This window comes from Crocodylus siamensis, chromosome 12 (genome assembly GCF_052110815.1).
Source record: "Crocodylus siamensis isolate JL-2025a chromosome 12, ASM5211081v1, whole genome shotgun sequence".
NCBI lineage: Eukaryota > Metazoa > Chordata > Crocodylia > Crocodylidae > Crocodylus > Crocodylus siamensis.
This window is the reverse complement of record NC_143406.1, coordinates 14549790-14572983: the sequence shown is the minus strand read 5'-3', so window position 1 is coordinate 14572983 and position 23194 is coordinate 14549790. Positions and strand designations below refer to the sequence as shown.

At 53.6% G+C, this 23194-nt stretch overlaps 1 protein-coding gene and 1 long non-coding RNA gene across 6 annotated transcripts in view; one reads left to right on the top strand and one right to left on the bottom strand.

The window, feature by feature from the left end:
- The window catches only part of ARHGEF16 (Rho guanine nucleotide exchange factor 16), a 34289-nt gene extending 18352 nt beyond the window's left edge, over positions 1–15937 (bottom strand). The window contains exons 1-7 of one of the 4 annotated variants that reach the window (XM_090024097.1): positions 15781–15909; positions 7895–7982; positions 6743–7328; positions 3734–3785; positions 2866–3035; positions 1747–1803; positions 1004–1164 (exon numbers count right to left, since the gene is read on the bottom strand). In XM_090024097.1, the coding sequence (XP_089880223.1) occupies positions 1004–1164; positions 1747–1803; positions 2866–3035; positions 3734–3785; positions 6743–7303 (1001 nt within the window). In that variant the 5' untranslated portion in view covers positions 7304–7328; positions 7895–7982; positions 15781–15909. Of the gene's footprint in view, positions 1–1003; positions 1165–1746; positions 1804–2865; positions 3036–3733; positions 3786–6742; positions 7329–7894; positions 7983–8773; positions 8793–15780 lie in introns of those variants that run through there. The other 3 variants (XM_090024100.1, XM_090024099.1, XM_090024098.1) reach the window with 3 other exon arrangements.
- Positions 15938–16127: 190 nt separating this feature from the next.
- On the top strand, positions 16128–21145 carry LOC149854679 (uncharacterized). 2 transcript variants are annotated; one of them, XR_016438716.1, is made up of 3 exons: positions 16128–16343; positions 18245–18546; positions 21006–21145. It is a non-coding gene; the product is annotated as an uncharacterized LOC149854679 (long non-coding RNA). The 2 variants fall into 2 exon arrangements; XR_016438717.1 differs by lacking the exon at positions 21006–21145 and adding an exon at positions 20709–20971.
- Positions 21146–23194: the final 2049 nt, after the last annotated feature.

The following is a 23194-nucleotide window of genomic DNA, read 5'->3' as shown; positions in this document are numbered from 1 at the left end:
TGTTTCTCACTGGCCCACTTTGCTAACAGCCACTGCGCTCTGGGTTCAGCGCTCAGCCAAAGTTTACCTCCCTCCTGAGCAGCAAAGCCTGGGCTTGCACTGCTGGTCTAAGGTGCAGCAGTTTCTTTTTCAGCTTTTCTCAGTCACAAGCTGAAGAACACCACACAGGGCAAGCCGGGACCTGCTGGGAAGGTTCATGGTGACCTCTGCTCCTCCGTGATGCAAGTGGAGTCATGTCAGAGCATGACCTGGGATATTCTGGGGAGGTGATGACAAGACCCACCCATGCCCACTCCCAAGGGGTGAAGCGATGGAGGGAGGAGACTCCTGGCACAACAGGACTTTTGAAAGGCATGTGAACAGGAATGAGGCGGAAGGCAGGGTAAATCAAGACCAGGTTTACCAGCACTGCTTTCCAGCTCAGTCCAAGGACTGAGCTAGATTGCCTAGCACAGGAGAGCAGCAGCACCACAAGGCCTTGTGAATGCTCCCCCCTGCTCAGTGAAGGTTACACTCTTCAGCCCAGAGCAGGCCTCCCTAGCTTGTATCCTGATGGGAACACTGGTGGCACCAGAGCAAGCACAGACTGTGGCAGCCATATGCCAATGTGCTCAGGTGGCCCCTGTGCCTTCACACCATTTGGGCAAGCAGGAAGGAGAAGGATACACAGCAGTGTTGATAGGAACATCTGACACTCGCCCCAAAGGGCTACTGCTGTTTGTCCAGATGCCTCCCATGGCCATCCTTTCCACAAGCAAACAGGGATTTCTTTGAAACAGAGAGGAGCCCTTACCAGCAGAACACCTCACTCAGGGACAGACAGGGTCTGCCAGCTCACACCCTGTATATGATCCAAAAAAGAAGGGACAGATCCGGTGCAGGAGCTAGTGAGACATGTCCTCTGATCTATGCTATACAGGAGCTCAGACCACATGGCTAGGGTTGGTTCCCCTTCAGATCAGCCCTGGGGAGCCCTGACTACCCCTTTTCCCCCCAGGATTACCTCTTGCTGATGTTCAGAATGTCCCCGATGTTGGAGAAGAGGTGGTGGTGCTCGGTCTGTGTCATTGTCTCCTTCAGCTCCTCGGACTTCATAAAGTGGCAAACCAGGATGTCGAGGCTGTGCATGTATGAATACTCAGAGATGATGATCTCGAAGATGGCCTGCAGGGCAGGGCAGCACAGACAAAAAGCACGTGAGGTCCGAAACATCTCAGCCACAAGTTGTGTGCAGACAAAGTGAGCTAAGACAGCCCGCCACGCGTGGCCCCTCTGTGCATGCTGAAGTGAAGGGAGGTGGGATTCCCAGCTCTTCCTTGCCAGAGGAGACTCTGAGCCATTCTCCTCCATGCAGGATAAGTTAAATGCTCAAGGCAACCTGTCCCTATCTCAGGACTTTTCTTTGGCCAGTGCAAGGTTAGCTGCTGACTCCAGTCCTATTCCTTTATGCCAAGCACCCACAGTAAAAGCAAAACCATCCCACACCACTTGCATGCTGCCTAGCCCACTACTTTGTCTCAGCCTATGAGACAGAGAGTGCTAATAGGGCATCCCTGTTGGTACTGAGACAGCTGCAAGCTTGCCATGGCACCATGGCAGGAAAGTCGTAGTCACTGGTGTTTCAAATGCAGCACCTGTCCCCAGTGATCAGCTCACTGACTCACTCACTGGTACAGACAGCACCCCTGAAAACCTCTTTCTAAGCCCAGGTCCCAACCAACTACTATCCCAGAGGCCCCGCTTTACCTCCTGCCTTTTGCGCTCTGCAGGGCTTATTTTGTCGAGGATGTCCATTTCCTGCACCTGAGTGACGGAGAACAGTCATGATGATCACAAACAACTGCACTTTTCCCAATGCCACACTCCTCACTTGCAACCAGCACTGTCTGAGGCTTCCTACAGGGACTCCCTGGCCCATGGTGTCTGGTGATGCAGGAACCAACATGTCAGACCAGATGCCCAGTCTGTCAGCCTACTTCCTAGATGGGGTCGGGCAGCCAAGGAAAGTGGCTTAACCATGGAGAAGAACTGCAGCCAAAGCCCTAGGGTTCCATGATCCAAGCTGCAAGAGAGTCATTCTTAGTTATAGCTATGGATGAAAATCCATAGCTATTTTCTACCATTGCAGCTGTGACTACCAAAAGGTTGTCTAAAGGGTGCTGGCAGATAAGACATCAGGAAAGAAACAAATAGGAATCCATGGCATTGGGAAGTGAAGTCCTTTCTCTATGGTCTTGTGAGGCCATGACAGATCTAATTACCCCTATGCAGGGTGTTAAAGGCTTTACAATTCACGTGAGTGCAAGCAGCTACCTACATTGCAGCAGGCAGCTGTTCATCTTCCTCTCTGGACTCAATGGGAATCACAGCAGCTCAAACCCAGCTTTCATGCAAATGCAAACAGCACTAGTCAAACCCTGCTAAGCCCATGAAAGGTCAACAACCAGTGAGAACACCCCGAAGAGCTCCAAGAGAGAAGAGACCTTCAACCCCAACACATTCACCACCCTGCAGCAACTAAGCCAACAGCTTGGTTATATATTAATACACTGCCCTGAATAAGTCCATGCTGTCTGAGCACTTCCTGTCTCCATGTCCAGGACGGTTAGTCCCAGCCCCCTATATTCAGTGCCATGACCTGTGGGAGATTTTAAGACCAGGGGAGAAAAAATTCAGAAGCCAACCAACAGACAAAGAAACAGGCTTGGTTGGAGCATTAGAGGCATGCTTGCTGTCTTTCCACAAAGCTGGAAGGCACAACTTCACAACAAAGTAGAACAAAGGCACGAGTGAGATAAGCAAACCAAAACACCCCTTCCCAGACCTCCTGTTGGCTGCCATGGGCCCAGGGCACCTGCTGCCTACCTCAGGTAGCTGGCTCCAAGTCATCTGGGCAGGTCGATAGCTCTTCACCACAATGGCAGTATCAGGAGTGGGTTGCTCCTCTGGGTTGGGGTCTTCAAGCAAGTCATCGTCTGACTCATGAGGGATGGAGTTCAACCCTCGCTCGCGGATCTCCTGGTACAGCTGGGGGTCTGGGGACAGTGGATGAGGCAGGGAATGACAACCAGACTGTGAGAAATCCCCATTCCCCCTGAAGCCCACTGCCCTCCCCCAGGCCTGTTGAAGAGGGAGGGGAGGCTGAAGAGTTGGGGCTCCTGCTGGGCTCCCAAGCCCCTTGCATTTGATAGCCTTTGCAATGCCCCCAGGGCATGGCTTTGCTTAGCTAGAGCAGGATCCATGGTTGGGCATGGAGGTGCATTTGCATGCTGTGGAGAGGGGTGACAAATCAGTGCCTAATGTGACATGGTCACAGGAGGGGCCCCGCCAGTGAAGCTGTGCCCTCAGGGCTCTATAGGGAGGGAACAAAAGGGGGAGTGTTTACACTGGAGATACTGTACAGGCCTAGCAGCTCCACTGAACAGACCTGGTGGGGAGTCTCAGAATCAGGCCCAGTCGTGTTGGATCGAGTCTGCTTTGATCCAACAGAAGCCTGCTGCTGCATCATGCTGCACCTTGCCTGTAGCCATTATTACGCATTAGCAAAGCATCCCACATGGTCTGCAGACCCTTCCCCCTGTCCCTACCTGTTGGTCCCCTTGCTGGTAGGAAGCACCTGGAAATTGCTCTGACCCCACACCCAGGGTGGAACTGCCACTGAGGTGGCAGCGAGGAATCAGTCAAAGAATGCATTTAAGGCTTTTTTTTATCCAGGATAAGCAGAACCACTCACCATCCTTGAAGGAGCCTCCGTGCCTCTGCATCCGTCTCTTCCCAAAGGCTCTCTGCAGGAGAGAGACACAGTAAGTGCAAGACACAGGATGGCAGACAAGGGGCCTCGGCCCTCCCCTTGGTGGCTCACTGCTTCCTTTGTCCTCAGCCTTTATCCCCATGAAGCCAACTCCTGACCAACAAGCCCTGGTATGAGAATAATCATGGCCAAAGGGTCAAGCAAGCAGTGGCTGAGCAGGAAATTGCCCCTGCCCTGAAGAGTTCACACCTCACCAGACCCAACAAACACAGGGCATGGGGAGAGGCCGGACACAGGGACAGAGTCAACTCCATGACAGCAAGCGGTACAGAATGAACAGCTGCAGTGGAGGCAAAGGGAAGGGACAGGATGGAGGGGGTCAGGCCAGGGAGACGAGTGTGAGGGGCAAAGGTGAAGTGATTTTAAAATTATGAAAATGAGTCAAAATGAACTGCACCAACCATTCCTCCTTGAGCTTTAATGGAAAAAGAATTCAAGACAAAAGATATATACACTTGTGTACAGAGCTTGGCTTTCTTGAGGCTTGTATTAGCCTCTAGTTACCTTATTTGTGGTCAGAACAGCCTTAAAATTATTCCAATGCTTATTTTTTCACCGAGACTCACCTTCCTCTTGCTCTTATCATATTGCAGGGGTGGGCAAAATACAGCCTGCGGGCCAGATCTAGTCTGCCAAGGGATTTTATAGAGCCCTTGGCAGATCCCTTGGCTCCACCCAACCCAGGCGAGGGAGGCAGCCTAAGCCAGGATGCATGCGGCCAGTCCCCCCACCCTTGGGCACGCAGAAGGGCTGGGGCAGTGCGACAGCCAGACTCATCTTTCCACCTCCTCCAGCAGCAGCTCCTTCGGGCTGCCGTTGGCAGTGTCGCTACCACCACTGGACCCAGCCCTACTGCCTGGGCACCTCAGCCATCGTGCCCTGAACCCACTGCTGGTGGTGCTGGAAAGAGCAGGTGGGGTCTCTATAGAGACCAGCCTGGGACCCCTACGGGCAGCGCGCACTTGGTCGGGCGGATGGGCTGGGGCTGTGGGTGGGCAGGGAGTAGCCTCCATGAGCAGAACGGGCAGATGGGGCCGGGACTGGGGGGGCAGTGGCAGCATGGGGCCATGCTGGGAGCAGATCACGGCTCTGCCCTGCCTGCTTGCAGACCCATCCCATTCACCCAGCCAAGCACGCCCTGCACACAGAGGTCCCAGACCAACCTTCATGAAGATGCCACCTGCCCACTCCATCCAGTGCCCCTGGATTGGTATAGTAATCAACCACTTGGGGAATTTTGACGAGCTTTTACAGGTTGGGTGGGGGGAGGGGGAGGGGAAGTTCTGACCCAGCCAGGTAGGACGAGGTGGGTGGGGGTGCAGGGGGCTGACCCAGCCTGCAGCAACTCATCAAAACTCCCTAAGTGGCCCTCCAGCCCAAATAATTGCCCACCCCTGTCCTAGCGCATGTATGAGTCACACCTGTCCATAGCCTGTGTTAAAGGCCATTTCAGTCATTTCTGGAATAGCTCCATTCATCTTGAAAAGTCTAAATGTTATCTCAGAGGATGCAAACCTGAGACCCAATCCTGCCAATAAGTGTATGATTGAGGTGGTTCTTGAGAAAAACAGCACCAACTCTGGCAGGGTGGTGAACTGGCTAAGGGGCTGAATGACACTGATCCTCCCATTGCTGTAGTCAGCAAGCACAACCCACCTTTCTGAATACATTGGTGTGCTTGGTGACCAGTAAGCCCCGCTCAGCCCTACTACCTGTGAGGGGTCACATGTATACAAAGTGAAAAATGATTCAGGACAAATAATACACGAGCCACGACGCTCAGATGCATCTGTGAGCCAGCCAAGGACTCGATGCAGGACATGAGCTAATGCAAAGAACAGATCAGCTCTTTCACAGCAGGTTAGCTCAAGAAGCAAATCAGTCACGTGCAGGTTGTTTCTTCCCTGCCTTCTAACATCAGGCAAGTTTAGTTACTAATGCAGACCCTTAGGAGTTATACTTTTATTCTGCATAAGCCTGCTTACGCAGATCAAGTTGGATCTCCCCTCCGCGCTGTCCAACAGTAGAGGGGGAGGCATGGCAGTTCTCCTGAACACTTCATTTAATCTCAGCTCAGCATACACACAGCAGCCCTTTGGAGGGGGAAGGGAGGAGGGAGCTGCATATTAGAGATGCACCAGAAGCCTGAAGCCTGGGAGTTAAATCAGTTTTTGTGCTCTGGCCTCTTGACCCCATCTGGCCAGACACAGGGTCCAGGCTGCAGCAATTAGCACCATCTGCAGAGAGTGGAGTTCAAGTATTGCTGGAGCTGAGTCTGCTAACAAGACAGAGGGTGGAGGAAGGAGGAGCTTCAGAGAGTGCACGTAAATCCAAAGGCAGGGCTTGGCATCGGACTTGGACTCTATCACGCAACTACTTTCAAACAACGTGTTGGATTGCACATCAGCAGCAGGCTCAGATATGGAGTTTGGGCTGCCCTGAGAGGCCCCGAGATGACTCCTAAGCCCATCCCCATTTTTCACAGCTGCTCCTCACAAGTGTACAAGTCAGAAGGCAGGCAGGGGCATCTCCCAGCAGCCTCCACCCATGGCTGCATGAGCAACAGGGATCATCTGCTCTTCCCTAACCAGTGTGACAATGGCAACTAACCCACTGGAAATGGGTGAACTAAGAGCAGCTGAGGGCCCCGCACCGTTTTAAAACCCCACTTAACCGGTTTCTCCAAGCAATTCTGTCTACACTGGGAAATTGGCCAGTGGAGGAAGCAACTCCCAATCCTGTAGCGCTCCTGCCCCACACAGACACAAGGTCCCCAGTGGCCGAGGGACTGCCCGTTGGCCTTCAGCTTGAGAACGAGGTCCCACAGCTGAAGGAGCCTTCCCATGATCAGCGCCAGGGCTGTTCCCTCAGCCCCACATGGACATACACCATCAGTTGAGGAGAGGAATGGCTGTGTGCACCGGGACCTACCTTGGTCCTGCCTGGGCTCCGTGCTGGCTGTGTGCTGCCCTCCTCCAAGGGCTTCAGGCTGGTGATACTTTTCACAGGCTCAGGCTCCTCACTGCCCCCGTGCACCTTCATGGCTGCCCGGTAAGACATATTCCGCAGATTGCGCTTAAGCGTGACCCCGTCATCGACCTCCACCTCATCCAGAGAGATGCTGGGGGCCGACATCCGTTTGGGGTCGCATCGAGCCATCTCCCTGTTTGGTGGGGCTGTGGCAAAGCTCTGGTGGCGAGCCGGGGCCTTGGGCCTGGATGAGATAGCCAGGCTTTTGGGGATCATCTGCTGGGTGCCCACTTTGAGTGCAGCTGGGCTCTCTGTGCTCAGGATAATGCGGCGGGAGTCAGTGGGGGAGGGGGAGGGGGACAGAAACGGGGACAGGGACGGGGAAGGCTGGGCTGAGAAAGAGGCATTGTCCATTGCCAGCAGGGATCTGCGGTGCCCAGAGGGGCTGATGTGCAGTTCTGAGCGGAACTTGCGCTCCACGAGAAAGACCTTGTCCTCGCCCTCGGAGCGTCTCAGTGACATGCTGGCACTGTGGGGAGCCGGGGCCCTGCAGGACGAGAGACAAGGATGTGAGTGCTCCCCTCTCTGCCAGAACAGAGACACCGCAGTTCAAGCTGCAAAGACAGGTGTTCATGAGAAACATCCCAGAACCAACCCACAGAGACCTGGAGTGGGCAGGTGTGGGTCTAATGATCCAAACAGACTTTTTTTGATTAAAAAAAAAGGCAAATAAGCAACCCCTACCCCTCCAGCCTCCGGACATCCTAGTATCATTTTGGTGCAAGGCAACCAGGGACCAAAGTCCACTCTGAACCAGGTGGACAGGACAGCACTGACCAACCTCATGGATTCACAAGGGGAGACGTAGCAAAAAGCAAACACTCAGCAAATGAATCAATATGTAGAACAGCAGTCTGGGGATGGGGTGGGGGTCAAAGTAAAGAAACAATATGGCCTCCCAAAACAGATCACAGTTACAGTTGCCCACTGGAGACTGCAATCCCAGTCTCCTAGTTCATGTGTGCAAATGCCGTAAGAGATAGCCCCAGGCCCAAGGATTGACAAGGCAGAAACCAGGAGGGGAAACTGAGGCAAAGAAGTCAAGCAGCTTGCCTAAGGTTACACAGCAGATGAGTAGCAGACCTGGGCTTGGTCTCCAGATCTCCTCAGTCCCAGTTGATGTTGGAGACTTCAAGGAAATCTGGAAGTAACAGATGAACCAAGAGTTTAGCAAAGGGAAAATGAAGTGTCTCTGGGTATCTCAGAGCCAAGCCAAGCACTTAGGCTATCAGCCTACTAGAACAGACACCATGAGCGGCCTGCATTATCCAAGTGCCGGCAGACAGGCACTCAGCAATCGATCCCTGACTGAACTCTCTTTGTAAGAGGTTTGCACCCCCCTACTGCAACCATGTGACAATACAGCAGCACCCAGGTACACACGGGGGGCTGAGGGGCCACTGCAGCACCCGTGTAAGCCTGTAAAGCCTCACTCTGTGCTGCTGAAGCCTGCAGAAGCTCTGGGGAGTCTTCACCAGAGCGCACAGGCACTGACAAAGGCTGTTTGTTCTCCCATCAAAAGCAGCCTCTGTGGAAATCCAGGGACACAGTTCTCCAGACACGCATCCTCCTGCAAACAGCACAGCTCCGCCAGGGACCCCATTTCACCATTATTCCCCAGGAGCACCCAATCTGAAGCAGGGCCCTATCGTTGACCCCACTGTTACTTCCTCCTCCTAGGAGTTTTCTCGTCTCCTTCAACACTGAAAACTCAAGTGACCCAAAGAAACAGGAGACAGCGAGCCTGAACAACACACTGCCTGTGACAAAAGCTTATGCTCCTACCTGGAAATTGCAGTGGCACCCTGAACACCATCCCTCTTAAGGGCCTATCATTCAAGAAGAGAAATCATCTAAAAAGGAATTGTCACATCCCCCCCAGAGCAGACAGCAGTGAACCCCAGCGCCTGCTTTTCCCATCAAGGCACTCACACGGCACACATGGGCTGCCCTCGCCATTTCACCTTGCAGTTTGGTCACGATTTTTGCCTCCCAGTAATTCAGAGAGGTGTGAATCAATGGATCCCTGCAGAAGAGTTAGGCTGGATTGAAAGGCAGCGCACCTGGGGCCACCACAGGGCAAACCATTAGTACTGAGATCATCAGGCAAGCAAGGGGAGGGGGTGGGAGAGGGGAAGGCAGATGACCTCATTTTCTAGGAAGAACAGGCATTTCATCTTTGGGCCATATGTTTGCATAGCACATAACACAGCCAAGCCCTGATCAGCAATGGGGGCTGCAGGTGCTGCCGCAATACAGACAACACCAAACGTCTCATATGCACTGGGAAATTTCTATGGTGAGTTGAAAGGTAGAGTTGTGTGCAGACAGCACAGGATTGCTTAACAAAAGGAGTTTAGCCAGTCTGACTGGGTGACGAACTCCTCCCATTCCTGTGCTGGAATCTGTGATCAGGGCCGCACCAGCAGGATCCAGCTCTCTGCTGGAAGGGCAGATGTATTCGAATATGAGCAAAAAGAAAGCAAGCCAGCTTTACTGACCGAGCACTTCCTACTCTGCTCCCATCCCTCCTGCCCCCTTCACTGGCAGAAGACCAAGAAGACCAAGTCACAGCAAAAAATGTGGTGCCAAAGTGGATATGCCCTCACCTGACCCCCACCCGTCTCCCTCAGAGGTTCTAGGCTCCTAAATGCCTTCTGTAAGTCAGGTGCCTGCCTGGAATATTAGGTATAGGTGCAAAGTGCTGTAAAGTGTGGGGTGACGAGGGGCACTGTCCTCCTAGCCCCCCTCTGAACAGCATCTTGCTCTTCCATGAGTACTAACACACTATATAACATAATTAGTGTATTTTGCCCAACTCCCCTTCCCACCCTGCTGCAGAACTTCAGGGGAAATGCCCCGCCCCAGGTTCCCCATACTGAGGTCCCATTGTACAGACAGCTCACGGAGCTGGGCATCTTTCAAAGCCTATTGAACAGGGAGCACAGGCTGAAACTGAACACGGTCTCCTTTGGAAAGGACTGGCAGGCAGACAAGCTGGCACTGTCCACAAAAGCACGTTTGATTGAAAGATGCTTCTCAGTTCCACCCATTTGGAGGAGAGAAAGAGCTGCCATGCTCCATTCATTAATGCCAACTGGAGAGAAGGACCCTACCTTGCTGTCTTCTTTCTGCTCCCGCTGACACATCATAAGACACACTAAAAAACAGGAGCTGCAGCAACTTGCTAGGGGCATGGCAGGTGCTGCAGTGCTCCTGGATGGAAAGGTGGGGGCTGATACTCTGAGCACACACCTAGGAACTAAAAGTCCCAGTCTGGCACTGAATCACAACTCAGCTTTGAGAAAGCCACAGGGAAACAAGGAGAAGATACCTCTGGAGCAGTGGTGTGTAGCAAGAAAAGACTTAAAACAGGGTCTGAATTCTGACACAATACAAAAAGAGGCTGGTGAGATGTTTGGGCCCTACTCAGCTGAACAAGTCAGCTGCAGACTCCACACCCAATCCAGACTCTGAATCTCCAAAAGTCTGGAGGTGTCTGGATCCAGTATTTTGGTTTAGGACAGAGGTGAGGACAGGGTGAGGGTTATATCATGTCTGGCAATTGCAGAATTCCTTACAACTTCTGTTGCTGCCAGCATCAGAACAGGAACAGGCAGGAGGGGGCTGGGCTAGGTACAAGCTAGTCAGGCTGTGCCTGCATTCACCAGCATTTTTGGTTATCATCACACTTCTGTTCTTGACCCATTGTGCTCCTCCTGGTGAGGAAGCTACAAAGGCAAAAGCCCAGCTGCCCAACACACGCTTTCGGGACTTAGCAGAGCAGACTTGGAAAGAACCGGGAGTGGGATCACTCACAACACTCCCTGCACAACCTCATTCCACCCCTGCTTCTACACCAGCTGTCTTTGCAGTGCACACCCTTGCTGTGCCCTCTCGCACTCCTGAACCCCCAAGGAAGTGGCTCAGCCCCATCCTGCAAGTTCTCAGCCTGCAAACCAGGTCCCAAATGCTGAACACACTTCACCCAGGTGGACAGCCTCTTTGGAGCTAGCTGACTGCATGTGCCTATGGAGTGAAGCAGGGACGTGAGTGTTTGCAGGGTCGCCACACAAGAGATACTAGCAGTTCCCAGGGAGCTCCGGAAGGCAGGATCTGATGACACAGATACCCCCAGGGACATACCAGCCACCTCTCTGGTTACACCCTGTTAGTATGGAGCCTCTTGTTCAGTGCTCAGCGCTGTGTGAGGAGCAAAACAGGTCTTCCAAATGACTTCCCAGCACTAAGGATGAGGCTCCCCACTAGAGTCCAAATCCAAGGGTGACTTCAGCCTTCCAGTCCCAAGTACAGGCTTCCCCTTGCTCCCCTGGGACACTCATCCTGAAGAGGGCTTTGTGCACTGCGTACAAATATATTATCACCTCAAAGAGGCTGGGGGTGGGGGAGCAGCACAGGAAGGTGAAAGAAACAAAATCCAGCTCCTTGATGGAACAGCTGAGCCAGTCAGGAAATACCAGGCATTGTGTCAATGCTGGCAGGGGGATCTTCTTGCTGCTCCTACCCGACATTCCCTATCGTGCGGAAGGTGATGGGGAAGGGCGGGAAGATGGAGAATGCTCAGACATGCCTTGAAGCATCTCCCAGTCATGGCTGAAGACGGGGGAAGGGGTAATAAGGGTTTTCAGCCTGTGGGCACACAGAAGCTGCTTGGTATGGAGACACTCTGCTCTGCCCTCTTTCAACAGGGCCTGAGCTCTCAAGGATGCTAAATGTAAAAACACCACCTTCCAATATCCAACCCCTCACCCAGCTGGATCCACTGGAAGTGACAGGCTCCAGAGACACCTCAACCCACCCCTCCAACTGAACTGGGTACTGCCAACACAAGGTCCCTCCTTTTATGCACAGAGGCAGGGAGGCAGGTGCCTGGAGCTGCTAGTGGAGAGGGGGGCACTGGGAAAAGGTGTGGGGGTAGAAGCCAGGGAGGCTTAAGCCTGGGTGGGAGAGGTTGTTTTTGGAGGCTTAAGACCCTGGTGGTAGTATAGGTCCTCTGTGCCTTCCTACCCAACTGCATCCTGCGTGGACAATTGGGAGCCAGACCCTGGGTGGCAGAAAATTCGGGCACCAAGTGAGACCCATTCATTCCCATGGGAGGATTTCGGACACCAGGTCAACCCCATTCATTCCTATGGGGACTTTTCAGACACTAGGTCAACCCCATTCATATACCTATGTTGTCTGACTTTTTCAGGGAAAAGACATCCCAGCTCTAAGGAGCCCCAGGGCTACAGTTAAAAGGATGGCATGCAGAAAGAAGGAAGAATGCCTGCTGCCAAGGTCACTGTGCAGTGTCAGTCCCTGCTCCAAGGCATGAGCTGATTGCTGGCTGGGACCTGGAAGGAATTCCTTTTTTTCCTTCCCTCTAGGCTTCCCCAGTAGTGCAGCAGTTTCTTTTCTCCTCCTGCAGGGTGTGGATGCCAAGCTAATGTCCCAGTCTGTCCCATGGAGGCAATTCCCATGTCCCTGACAGATAAATATTCACTGGCATCTCTTGGAACCCAGAACCTGTTATACTGGATCGGCTGATAGCCCCAAGGGGCTCTGCTTGGGTCCTAGGAGCCCACGACACACTCGGGACAGTTATGTAGTGCTGGGATTTCTTTCAGCTTGTGCCTTAAAGCATGAGACCTGCTCACTCGGTACCAATATTCCTGGTCTCAAAACCACCAATTCAATACCACCCAATTTATTCAGTGGAGGACAAGAAGATGGAGGAAGCTTGTTTGCCCCTCCTCCCCCTTGGGCTGGCCAAGATCCCTTAAGAAAGACTCAGGACACAAGAAGAGTGCTTTGATCTTCTGAAACCTCTCCTCTTCCAGCATCTCAAAGCACCCAGCACACCTGGACTGAAACCTCACAACACCCTGCTGTGTTCCAGAGGGGTGCTCACATCAAGGACAAGTGCCCTCTGATCCATGCTTCCAGCCTCATGGGCTGCACAAGTGGAAACAACCCATACCCAATCTCTATACACGGACCATGCGGCATCACAGCTGAAACACAGGCACCTTCAACTGGAAGGCAGCAGCTGCATGACAGCAAGAGCTTATAATTACCCTGTTGCACTTTGGCAAAAACCTTGGACCCAACATCCCGATGGGATCCACAACACCCATGAAGCACCCATGACCTCTCTTACAATGCTGCATCCCGCACCCTAAGGCTGTATGACATCGCACAAGGGCCTGGCCCCACTCTTGCCCCCAAACAATACTGACCCTTCAGCGACAGCTTTGAGGCCATCATTTCCCTGTCAACCTTAGGCAAACTCAGCAGCTGGTCTGTTGTTTCTAATTCAGAGAGCTATACAGGAGGTCTGGTCGTGACTATCTGCCCGCACTCTGAGACCCTCCACTGGAAGCATCACTTATTTGTTTCTCCCAGCAAAGCCTCTGGAACTGCATGGGACAACAAAGGAAAGACCAACACTGCCCCAAAGGCTGGACAAACCATGAGATGATTTATGGAGCCCAACCCAAGACCCCTGAAGGGAGGATGCAGAGCACTTTCAGATAGAGGTGCTCCTTTGGGCCCCCCCCCCCATGATCCATCACTTCTGGAAGTCTGCACTGGACAGGGAGTCAGGACACACAGGATATAATACCGAGGCCTCAGAAGATGGACTGGCTCCTAGGCTGGGAAAGAAAGGCTGGCTTTGACTTCCAGTAGTTCAGCAGCAATTTTTCTGTGTGTTTTTGGATTTGACTTTGGAGCCAAGCAGTGTTGGTTTTCACAGTCCAAGGGGAATTGGTTGGACAAGTGAGCTTCCGCCAAGCTGCAGACTCTGCTAAGAGACACTGCTTCAGCTCAGAGCAGTTTCTCCAGAAGCAGGCAGTTCTGTCACTGACTCAATGTGTGACCTTGGTCATGGCTTACTTATCTGCAAAATAGGGGCTCATCCTCCACCACTTATGCAGTCAGAGGTGTTATGAGGCTCTGGTACTGCTTAGAAGATGCCAGCAGTGCATGCTGGCTGGAAAAAGGTTGACATTAAGGGCAAAGTCCACTGCAAAGCAAGTACCATAAAGCAGGGCTTGGCACTGCACAAGCAGCCTCCCAGCAAGACACTCTGCACTCCTCCCCACTGGCAGAGGGAAGGCATCACAGAAGACTAGCCCTATCACAAGCAGAACCAGCCATTACAAAGGAGGAATCGCCAAACAACCTGCAGGACAGCCATTAGGCCAGCCAGCCCACCCTCCAAGCCCTGGTTCAGAGGGAAAGTCCTTACTTATGCAGGAAGGGAAAGATCCCTTTTGGCAAGGGTGGGAACAGATGAGAGATTGGGATAGTTTCTCTAAAGAAATCACACCCAGAAACCCATCTAGTATGTGGCATTGCTTGCCTAGCCAACTTCTTACAGCTTCCTCGGGTGAAGGACACCTTGGCCTGCAAACACTCCCAGTCACAGAGCTCCACTCTGCAATTTTGCACCTAAAGGCTTGAGGAGACTTAACTTAGGTCTTAGCCCCATAACAGCTCCATCCCCTGCAGCCATTTGTATAACCTGGCTAGAATCCCTTTCACCCGAGGCCTGGATCAAACGGCCCAGCTTCCCAGGGAGGCAAATAAAGACTGTCTTTAGGGTTTGTTCCCATGGGACGTGGAGGCACAGGGATATGAGAGAACTGGCCTATGCGCACAGGAAGCCGTGAGCATTGGCTGCAAGATTCCTGGAGCACTGGCTCCACATTTACAGCAAAAGCAGCACTGCACACTCTTGGCTTGTCCACACATGGACATCATGCTACTTCACGTCTACCAGGACAGTCAAAGCAGCACAACATCCCTTTCCAGTGCAGCCACAACTGCAGCTAATTCTACCTACCCCACCCAATGGGTAGGGAACACCCTTTGTTGGTATAAGGCTGCAAACTATGTCTACACATGAGACTGAGTAAGCATGGACACAGCACGATATAAATCTAAATCTAAACAACTACAACAAATACCAGTATTTTGGTAATAAAAACACTAACACAGACCCCAAGACACACCATCTAACCACAGTAACCATGCTGGTCCAAACCCAGTGGTCAGAGAGGTTTACTTTCCATGTACACTATAACAGCCAGACACCAATACCATCGCTGTGCCTGGACCATGGTAACAGATATCTCTCTCAGTCATCACTACACGGTGTCCCAGGAAGTGAGCAGGCTCAGATTATTGCCCCAAGACATTTGTGAGAATATAACTACATGCCGAGTCTGAGACTCAGTGCTGCACTTCCCAGGGGACACATGCCACTCTGAGAAAAGAAAGGGTACCTCCTGGGATCAGCTCTCATGCCTGACGGTGTAAAAAAAGGACAAAACTGATAAAGAAACACAAATATCCAAGCACAGCTCTCCCAATGACGTGACTGTCTAGCAGCAATCATGAGCCCACCCCCTTGCCCTACCAAGCTAGGACCTAGAGACTTGCAAGCACCCCCTGAAGTCACTCCGAGGGTGCAGAGCTGGTGCAGGCAGGTTCAGGCAAACAGCTTTGGCCCCTGTCCTGGGGCACGTTGCTGGCCTGCAGGGACATGCACAAAGCGAGACTGAAGTCAGAGCTCTCCAGGAGCCGCAGGCCACCTAGCACCTGTCACCAGCCGCTTCACGGTGTAGTCAAAGCCCACTTTTCCAGGGCACGCACCAGCGGCCCAGCCAGAGGGGCACGCCAGGCCAGACGGTAGGTCCCCGGCCCCAACAGTGGGTGCACATCACAACCCCCTTCCCCGAGGCGAGTCTCCCATTCAGGCGCTGAGCAGGCGGGGGCACAGAGCCGTTGGGAGTCGCCGCGCGGGCCCGCTTCAGCGCGCCGCGGAGAGGCGGTGGCGGCTGAGGCGAGACGGGCCCGAGGGCTGAGGCCGCCCGGGGGCTCCTGCCCTGCGCGGGGGGAGGCTGCCCGGGGAGCCCCTGCCCTCCTACCTGAGCTCGGGCGGCGCCGGCTCCTCCCGTCCCGTCCCTGGCAGGGGGCGAGGCGCCGGCCGCCGGAGCCGCTTCCCCGGGCGGGAGCAGGCGCCGCCCCCGGGGAGCCGGGCGCGGGGTGGGGCTCGGCCCTGCCCTGCCCCGCCCCGCCCGTGCTCGGCGCTGCGCAGCGGGCGCGCTCCGGCAGAGCCGCCGCGGTCCTGGCGACGAGCAACGCGCCCGCTCCCCGCCGGGGCTCGGCTGCTCCCTGCCGGGCCGGGGCTCGCACTGCGCCCACCGCGCGGCCTGCGCCGGCTGCTCTCGCCGGGGTCACGAGCGCAGCGGCCGGGAGGTGAAGGGAACGGGGCGCGGCCTGGGCCTTGCTCCCACTCCCCCCGCCCCTCGGGTCGGGGCCGTTCCGCTTCAGAGACCCTGCCCCTCGCTGCCCGCCGCCTTCCACAGCATCGTCGACAGCGAGGGTTGGAAGAGACCAACCCCCGGCCCCGACCAGATCACCCCAGCCGAGGCTTTGTCTAGCCCCGTCTTAAAAGCCTCCAAGGATGGCGAGTCCACCACCGCTCCGGGTAACCTGTGCCAGTGCTTGGCTGCCCTCCTAGGGAGAGTTTTTCTTCGCGTCTAACCTGAACGTCCCTTGCTGTGACTTGAGCCCATGGCTCCCCCTTCTGTCACTGCCGCCACTGAGAGCAGTCCAGCTCCATCCTCTTTGCAGCCACCCTGAAGGCTGCTATTAAATCTCCTCTCAGTCTTGTCTTCTGCAGACTAAATCAACCCAGTTTCCTCAGCTTCTCCTCAGAAGTCATCCACCCTAGCCCCCTAACCATTTTTGTTGCCCTCCACTGGACTCTCCAATTTATCTGTATCATGGGTGGGCAGTTATTTTGGCTGGAGAGCCACTTAGTGATTTTTGGTATCCTCTTGAGGGCTACACTTTTCTTTCTCTCCAATCCCCACCTTACAGAAGTTGCAGCATGCCTGGATCCCCACCCCACCCACAGCTGCAGCACGCCCCAATCCCCATCCCACCCCACCCCAATCCCCGTCCCACCCGGAGCTGCAGCACGCCCCAATCCCCATCCCACCCCAGTCCCCATCCTGCTGGGAGCTGCAGCAAGCCCCAATCCCCACCCCACCCAGAGCTGCAGCACGCCCCAATCCCCATCCCGCCCCAATCCCCAGCCCACCCAGAGCTGCATCCCATCCCAATCCCCATCCTGCCCCAATCCCCAGCCCACCCGGAGCTGCAGCACGCCCCAATCCCCATCCCGCCCCACTCCCCACCCCACCCAGAGCTGCAGCACGCCCCAATCCCCATCCCGCCCCAATCCCCACCTCACCCAGAGCTGCAGCATGCCCCAATCCCCATCCCGCCCCAATCCCCACCGCACCCACAGCTGCAGCACGCCCCAATCCCCATCCCGCCCCAATCCCCAGCCCACCCAGAGCTGCATCCCATCCCAATCCCCATCCTGCCCCAATCCCCAGCCCACCCGGAGCTGCAGCACGCCCCAATCCCCATCCCGCCCCAATCCCCACCTCACCCAGAGCTGCAGCACGCCCCAATCCCCATCCTGCCCCAATCCCCACCGCACCCACAGCTGCAGCACGCCCCAATCCCCATCCCGCCCCAATCCCCAGCCCACCCAGAGCTGCATCCCATCCCAATCCCCATCCTGCCCCAATCCCCAGCCCACCCGGAGCTGCAGCACGCCCCAATCCCCATCCCGCCCCAATCTCCACCTCACCCAGAGCTGCAGCATGCCCCAATCCCAATCCCACCCAGAGTTGCAGCACACCCTGATTCCCATCACACCCAAAGCTGCAGCATGCCTCAATCCTGCCTCACCTCAACCTGGAACCTGCCAGTCGTGTCTGCAGTTTACTCCAGCACCCATCTGACGTGCTAGAAGCAACCCTGGGCAGGCATCGGCATCAGCTGTGGACACTACCAGCAGGAGGGACCAGGGCATCTGCCTGGGTCCACAACTAATGCCATTGCATCATCACTGGGCAGAAGCAGTCCCAGCCGCCCATGTGGTGACAGTCCCACCTGCCCAGAAATCAGTTGATGGGCCAGATTCACCCTACAGGCTGTATTGTCCCCTCCCCTAGTCTATATCCTTTCTGTAGTGGGGGGGGACCAAAACTGGACACAGTACTCCAGATGTGGCTTCACCAGTGCTGAATAGAGGGGAATAATCACTTCCCCCAATCTGCTGGCAATGGTCCTACCAGTGCAGCTCAAGATGTCATTAGCCTTCTTGGCAACAAGGACACACTGCTGACTCTCATCCAGCTCATTGTCCACTGTAACCCCCAGGCCCTTTTCTGTGGAGCTGCTGCTTAGACCATTGGTCCCCAGCCAGTACCGGTGCATGGGATTGTTCCATCCCAAGTACAGGACTTTGCACTTCTCCCTATTAAGCCTCATGAGACTTTGTTTGGTTCAATCCTCTAATTTGTCTAGGTCTCTCTGAATCCTAGTCCTGCCCTCCAGCATATCTACTACTCCCCGCAGCATGGAGTCACCTGGAAATTTGCTGAGGGTGCACTTCATCCCATCTTCCAGGTCATCGGTGAAGATGTAGAACAAAACCAGACCGACCTCTGGGTCACTCTACTTGATACCAGCTGCCAGCTAGACATCGAGTTATTGATCGCTACCGTTTGAGACCAAAGTCCAGCCAGTTTTCTATCCACCTTACAGTCCATTCATCCAACCTGGACTTGCTTGCAAGAATGCTGCAGGAGGCCATATGAAAAGCTGAGGTAAAGTCAAGGTATATCACATCCACTGCTCTCCCCACATCCTCAATCCCTTTTTGAATGTGGCTGAACTGTGATCTTCCACCACCTCTGGGTTAGCAGCTCCACACCTGAATCACACATAGTGACAGCAAGAACTTCCTTTTGTTAGTTTTGAACTCCCTACCTCCTCATTTCATTTTGTGAGCCCTAGGACTGTGCTGATCCACTATTTTCCCAGGCCAGGGTCTTTGGGACCCCCACCCAGGGCCCACATCCTTAAGGACAAATTAACTATAGCCCCACTCCTGCCCAGGTGCTCCCCTGAAGCATAGGCCAGCTGGCCTAGAGTTCACCTCTTGAAGAGGTCCCTAACACCCCTCTGCTTTGCACAGCTCCCATCTATGCACCTGGACTGTATGGGTGTGCGCATGTACTGTGGGAAGGGCCCGTCTGCACTGGGGCAGGGACCTGGCCCAAAGTCTTTGTGAAGTGGCCCAGCGGCTACCTCCCAGACAGCTTCACTGAGCTGCCGTTGCCCTGTCGGTGCCCTCACAGCCTCTCAAAGAAGAGGCCTCCAACCAGGGGAGCCAGTGGCCCGGTGCCCACACCCATCCTAGCAGAGGGAAGCAGTGGGCTCCAACCCAAGCTGAGAGCAGGGCTTGAACTCCCGGCTCAGCAGGCAGACCCCACTCCACAGCCCCACACCACCAGCCAAAGCCTCCCTCCCTCAGTGGCTGCAGCTGGGGCGGTACTTGCAGTGTGAGGTGGCACCCCCAGGCACTGGGCTACAGCCAGCACCTCAGCCTGCAGCACCCTCATGGTGTCTGCTCTGGCCAGGCCATGGAGGGCACTGTCGCTCCACGCACATGGGGCTGAAGTCTGTCGGGGCAGCACTGCTCTGTGCCACGCTGCCAGCCCACCTCCTGGTGTCACTTGCATAGCACGTGCAGCCCAGCTCGGAAGCTCCCTGCCTCCCTTCGCACAGGTGCTAACTCCGTCGTGTAACACCTGCCCGAGGCTCTGCCTGCACTGGGCATGCTTGACCCTGGCACAACAGCTCTGATGCTGTCGGTGCGGGAGGCTTAGCTGGGTGGCTCTGGTCACTCTGTCGTGATACTCGAAGGCTGGCTGCAGCCCTGGGGCACGTGTACTACAGCTGGATAACAGCGTTTTCTGGAGCTAGTGCACCCCATAGGCAGGGACAGGCCAGTCAGATAATAACACAGGCTCACTCCCACTCTGGTAGAGGTGGTAGCATATGATCAAGCTTGTGCCTTCTCGTCCGTGGCACCCATCACTGAGGCACCTGTGGTGCCAGTCGGAAACCCGACATCTGCCTTACCACTCAGAGCACCTCTAATCTAAGGTGCAGCTTCTGTTCCCTCACTGCCACCTGCCTCCAGCCCCTCTGAGCAGCAGTGTTTGTGGCTGTGACTCCTGTCATTTCCCCTGAAGCTCCCCGTCTGTGTCTCCCAGGGCAGTCATTTGCAGCTGGTTCCTCAGCATTTTCTGCATGTTGCTTCTACATTCTTGATGTGCCAGCCTGGGGGAAAGTAAAAGCAGAGCTGCACTTTCAACCCAGCCTGGATCCTAACCTGAATCCAAAACCATTTCTTGTTGTCCAATTAACCTTAAATTATTTTTGTAATACAAATCGTCATGAATGCCTCTGCATCCTTGCATTTTGCTGAGCTGGGAAAGGGGAAAGCATAACTGTGGAGGAGTTGAGGGTAGGCTGTGATTGGCCTGCTAGTGTGGGTCACTGAAGCAGGCACGTTTCCTTACCTTTGGAAGTTGCCCCATTGTCCCTTAATGAGATCACTGACCAGGCTCTGCTGTCCATGGGCACAAGCTGCTGTGGGAAGGGGCATTTTCCTTTGTGATGAGGATTGCACTGGGAAGGAATTTGACGTGGGCGTTATCGTACCCACAACAACTAAGCTTTTCATTGCAGATCTTTTTCTTCATTATTTTCCTGACCTATTACATAGCGCCAATATTCATATGGGCATCTTCCCCCCTTGGGCTGTCTCCAGGAAATGTCTTTGCAGTGACCTTAACATGATACAGTGGGCCATTAGCAAGCCTGTTGACAGAAACTTTATGTCTTCGCTTTGTTTGGTGATAGTGGTGGGGGTAGCGAGTGACTGAACAGGGCATGTCTGTCTGTTAATGTTTCTCAGACTGGTTCCTTAGCCCATCTCTAGTAATACAAAAAGTGCCATGCTGGCATCCAGAAGTGCCACTGTTGCCAAGGAAGCTTGATCAAGCTGATACGACTGGGAGGTTTGAGAGGTTGATAAGGACTTTATTCTGCTTTCAAGAGCTGTTCTTCTCAGACATGGGCCCAGCTTGCATCCCTAGCTCCAAGGAGCCCTGTGTGTGGAAAGATACAGGATCAGACCCAGGCTGACCTTTCTCCACCGCAAATTGAATAAAATTTAGTTCACCCTTGCCCATTTCTCATTATCCTTACACAGTACTTTCTGCGCCATCTCTACACTTCCTCTGGATGTGGAAGCACTTGGAAGAGTGGGAGTTGACATTACTGTAGTCTGCTATGTCCAGCTGTCAATGAGAAGGGACCAGAGGCCTCACAAGATAGGCTTTCTCTAGCAAGATTCTGGTAGGTCTGTGGGGTTTGGATAGGTGCTAGATGGCTGTCAGGTGTCATATTTTCCCATCTAAAAAAGAGGGGAGGGGAACAAACTCTTGGGTTTCTATTATCCTCATGGGCAGGCTTGCAAAATCGCTTACAGCTTGTCCTGTAACGATCAGGGCAATCTCAGGGGTAATGGCATTGCTGTCATCCTGTTTTTTCCCAAGTGAAGGTCACCTTGTGCAAAGGACCAACAGTGCTTACAATCTTAGCAGATGAGACAGGCAGGAGGTGGGAGGAAGGTATTTGTTGTATGTGTATTTGTCTACAAATGAGAGATGCGTTAGAAAAAGCAAGACGGTGGGTCAGGATGATTGAGGAGGAGGCATGGTCTGGTGATTAGGGCTGAGAGTCCTGGCTGAGGGATCCAGCTCAGATGCTGTGGCCTTGGGCTGTGAGCAGGACAGTTAATCTTGTGTTTTAGGAGAAGCCCATGACTCGACTCCCTGAAGCGCACACCCTTCACAAGTATTTCTCTTACCATACTGCTCCTGGGTGATGCTACTGATGTTACGCATCTGACTGCACACTTTTCCTTGCACTGCCTGCCCGTCTCACTGGCTGAGATTGTAAGAAGCAGGGACCCTTTCTTGTGACAGGCCTAATCAGCACATTGCAGCCCACAGAGAAAGCATGGATCTCAAATGCTGTGCATGCCTCCCACAATTAAAAAGGTGTATTAGCGTGTGTGACAAAATATGAGGTTATCCACATTCAGAGTAGCTGGCCCAATATGTCAGTAAAACCTGACTACGGTCCACAATACCGTGTGGATCTACACAACTTGACAACATACATTTCCCTGGGAACAGAGCTTTCCTTGACATCCTCTTCCCCTCCTGTTGATTTTTTTTCCTCTCCCTTTCCTAAAAATGGGGCCTTTTTCTTGCTGGTTTATGGTGAGGCTCACGTGCTTTCTGGACGACAAAGTCCACTTGTCAGCAATATTCTCTTAAAAGTCTCTGTTCTCTTCCCTCTAAGGCCTGCCTGACAATCGCTCTATTATCAGAGCTTTCTTAGCCAGTAGATTCTTTTTTTCCCCCCTTCCCCTCCAGGGCTAATAAGGAGAGAGGTTGCCAGCCTCCACAGAGATGCAGAGGATTTCAACTCAGAATTCAGCAAAGACTGCAACCCTTATATGGCAAACTCCAGGGAAGCGCTATTATGTTGTATGTTGGATACCATCATTTGATCACTATGAATGACTTTTTGAAGCACAGACCATTCATCAGTTTTGAAATTCACATCGTTAGTTCAAAGACCCTGCTTTCAAGTCATTTTTGCTCCCAGTGCCCCCGCTGAAACATCTGACGGCTATCACTAGATAGTTCTCTAATGCTCTGCTCATAGTGCTACGGAAAAAATATGCTCAACCTACTTAAACAGCTCACAGATTCTTCCCCTAAAATCATACCTCCTCCCCAAAATCTCCTCTCCTTTTTGTCCCATGATAGCCTCCCCCACCAGTCAGAATTTTCTAATAAAAAGGTGCCTCCTCTCAATGCTGTGACATTTGGTGGCATTGGCCATTGCCAGACCATGGAGCAGACTCAAGGGAAGAGGCGAGATGCTTGTTTTACCTTTTTTATCCTTCTCCAAACCTCCAGAAGATCTGTTCAAAAGATCATTCACTGCATTTCAGATTAAGACAAGTGAAATATTAGTGAGCTAAGCCCCTGTGGAGATGAAGTAGGCTCATTAAAGTCATTCTACCATACTTATTTACCAAGTCAGCATCCTGCCAACTTAGGGCGCTTGCTGTTCAGCTGGCCACCACAAATACTTGACAACTGACAAGTGAGTTTGTGGTGCGAGTACTGCCACAAATGCTGCAGATGGTTAGATGCTTCCCCACCCTCAGCGTGGTGCTTTGTCCTCCCATGAGGAGTAGCACTGCTGCTCCTTCGAAGCCCTTAATGTGGTATGGTGAGCACTGGAGGACTGATTCTCTTTGTTGATGTGACATGTCACATGCAATGGAGGGAGTTACAGAGCTGCTTTGCCCTTGAA